This window comes from Glycine soja, chromosome 10 (assembly GCF_004193775.1).
Source record: "Glycine soja cultivar W05 chromosome 10, ASM419377v2, whole genome shotgun sequence".
NCBI classification, from domain to species: Eukaryota; Viridiplantae; Streptophyta; class Magnoliopsida; order Fabales; family Fabaceae; genus Glycine; species Glycine soja.
In genome coordinates, this window is record NC_041011.1 from 10,850,377 (window position 1) to 10,853,854 (window position 3,478).

General features: G+C 37.3%; 1 protein-coding gene across 1 annotated transcript; it reads right to left on the reverse strand.

The window, feature by feature from the left end:
• Positions 1–837: 837 nt before the first annotated feature.
• On the reverse strand, positions 838–1,584 carry LOC114371383. The gene has a single exon (XM_028328845.1). It carries the CDS (start codon positions 1,582–1,584, stop codon positions 838–840), a length of 747 nt encoding a protein of 248 aa, XP_028184646.1.
• Positions 1,585–3,478: the final 1,894 nt, after the last annotated feature.

Sequence of the window (3,478 nt, forward strand, 5' to 3'; positions counted from 1 at the left end):
TGAATTGTATAGATCCAACTAAAAAGTTTAGTTTTAGAATTTTACGTATCCACCGCGAAGGCAATGCTTATGCTAACAAGCTTGCTTCTTTTGGTGCATAGAATGCGGGAAAAAAATAGTAAGTGTCATGAATCTCTGACATAAGCTTCAACCAATTAACATTGTTTGAATGACAACTGTTGTTGTTGGACAACAATCACATAGTTTGTCCACCATGGTATGCTTTATGTTCCTATTGGTTATAGTTTTAGTATGCTTTATGTTCCTATTGGTTATAGCTTTGGTGCTAGAATGTTCAATTTGGTGTCCACAAGAGGAGGATCTCCATATGGTGCTGGAGTTTTTGCTGGAGATGGTACAAGACAAGCAAGTGAAATGGAGCTGGAGCTTCCAGAGTATCATGGCAAGTATAAATGAAATTAGCCCATAAAAGATAGATTGGATTCTGTGATTAAAATTCCATTAATCCCTCCTAGCTAGGTCAACATTCTAGTCTGTCCCAAGTTGGTGACCTCTAAATCAAACTTCTTAATGCACTCAAACAAACCATTGGTGACCTCAAAATCAAACTCCAAGTCAGTGTTGTCATAAAAGAACTCTAGATTTAAGAAGTGGGCAGCTGCATGCAATGGTCTATGAAGCTGACAATTCCATCTTTTATCAATGATTGCAAACACATCTTTGTACTTGCTTTCATTGTTGTTGAAAGACTTGATAATTGTTTCTTTTGCCTTGTCCATTGCTTCATAAATATAACCCATGGCTAGTTACCTTTCACCATCCACAAGATGAAGCACTTTCACAAGTGGAGCCATGACTTTAAGAGTGTAAACCAAACTATTCCAAAAAAAAAGGCATGAGCACTACCTTTGTAGCTTCTTTTCCCTTAAGCTCCTTAGATAGCTTGTTCAAGGTCCATTCATCAGAAGTAAACATATTTCTAATATTGGCTTTCTCTTTGTGGAGCCTTTCTAAGGTTAGATAAGAAGTGGCAAATCTAGTAATAGCATGTCTCACCAATTTCCTCTTGTTTGTAAAATTTCTCAACAAACTTAAGGTACTAGAATAGGCATAGATAAACCCAACTAGATTAATTGCCCTTCTAATTGTCATCCTTATCAAGGGAAGCTTCCCAATATCTTCCAGCATCAAATCAATACAATGAGCTGCACAAGGAGTCCAATAAATATGTTTCCTTTTCTCCTCCAACAACTTACCCGCTAAAACATAGTTGCTCCCATTATCGGTTACAACTTGAACAACATTCTCTTCTCCAACTTCCTCCACAGTGGCATCAAACAACTCAAAAATCTTTTCACCCATCTTTAAAAAATCAAAGCCATCAACAGACTTCAAAAACATGGTACCAACTTGAGAGTTAATCAAAAAATTAATGATGCATCTTTGTTTCGGATCAGTCCATGCATCAGACATAATAGTACAACCATGCTTGACCCGTTGCTCCCTGTGGCCTTTTATCAAATTTTCAGTATATTCAACTTCCTTCTTCAGGAGTGGAACTCTGATGTCATGATAGCTAGGAATGGGCAAATGTGGCTCATATTGACCAATGGCTGCAACCATATTCTCAAAGCTTTTCAATTTAATGAGGTTGAATGACAAACCGCTTGGTACCAAAAGCGAGAAATATGTTGATGCACCTTCAATACTTCATTCTTATCCATTGACTCTCTTATGTTCATTTGCCTCAACATCTCCATTTTTCTCCGATTGATTGTATTTTCTGGATTCTTACAAAATTTGTCCATTGGTCCTTTTTTAGTCCCACAATTTGTCTTTGCACTTGCAGTAGCATTACAAGAGTCCGCAAACTCATCATCTTCACTTCCATCACATCCAATTGGTTCACCAAATTCAAAATCTCTTATATTTTCCATATTATCACTGCCAGAAGTACTATAACACTACTAAAAAAAAGGTTTTCTACAATGCCTTATTAACATTGGTTATTGCTAAAACCGATGTTAACAAAAGTACGGTGGCATTTTCGTAATTAAATGGAGTTACTTAACATTGGTTTTAGCAAAACCGATGTTAACTACTTGATGTTAACATCGGTTATTTAAAAAACCGATGTTAACATGATGTTAAGATGAATATGGTAACATCGGTTTCGGCAAAACCGATGTTAACTTCATAGAGTTAACATCGGTATTGAGAAAGCCGATGTTAAGGAGTTGATTTTAATATCAGTTTGTTAAAAAACCGATGTAATGTATTTGATGTTAACATTGGTTTTTACAAAACCGATGTTAACTATATTCAGTTAACATCGGTTATCCATAAAAAAACCGATGTTGTTATGTTTATAGGTTAAAAATTGAGATTTCACAAGCCGCGTGCGCTCGAAAACCTTGCCCTCCCTCTTCTCTTTGTCATCCTCCTGCCTGAAATCGCTCTTCTCTTTCTCCTCCCACCTGAAAACTGCCGGAAACCGCTCCCTCGACACCCACATTGTCCTCGCTCGAACCCACACAACCCCCTACACTGTCGAAAAACCCACATTGTCCTCGCTCGAACCCACAGAACCCCCTACACTACCGGAAAACCCACATTGTCCTCGCTCGAACCCACAAAACCCTCTACACTGTTCTTGGAAGTCTGGCTCGAAGAAAACCCAACATACACTGTTGCTACTAGGGTGCTGAAACAGTCGTAGGTGCTCAAAGCTCAAAGCTTTCTCCGCGAGGTACGTAGGTCAACTTCGTGTATGCTAAGTATCCGTGGGTGCTCATGTTTTATTGATGATGATGATAATAATAATAATAATAATAATAATAATAATAATAATAATAATAATAATAATACGTATTCAGTTGCAGTATTGTTGATTGAGGTACGAGGAAAGCTTAAAGTTTCGTGCCATTTTGTTAGATCTCACTGCCATTGTCACTGTTTGGGTTCGAGGTAAGCTTGGTCTCTTTTTCATTTGTAGTTTACTTAGGAAACATGTTGAAGTTTGTCTCTGTTAAATCTATAGATTGCTTGGAGCACCAGTAGAGATGACTAGTGATAAGGATCCTGTTATTGTGAGTAATTTAGCTCACTATCTCATTATTTTGCATTAAACAGGTTCATAACAAGTTACTGACACTTCTTGCAATTATTTTGGAGTTTGGGGCACTTGTTTGGTATGTCACAAATATTCCAAATGCCTTCCATATAAATTTGTTTGATATATAACTTATACTGTGGTGTCTGCATGCATTAAGTTACCATAGCATAAAAATGATGTGGCATAAGCAGGAGTAAGCTTATTTTAGGGAAATTTGTAACATAGATTCAATTATATGTAGGACTAGGGTCAGATATAGTCAAACAAATTGTCTTTTGGTTCTTTGGTAGTAGATCACTGCTTTTGGAATGTGTTTGGTTTCTTTGCTTGTGCAAGCATTTCAACCACTTCCCTCATGGTTGGTCTCTCCATACTTTGTTCCTGAACACATAGCATGGCCAC

Excerpts from the sequence above, each read along its gene's own strand:
- LOC114371383 (XM_028328845.1), bottom strand. The coding sequence starts at position 1,584 with ATGGTTGCAGCCATTGGTCAATATGAGCCACATTTGCCCATTCCTAGC.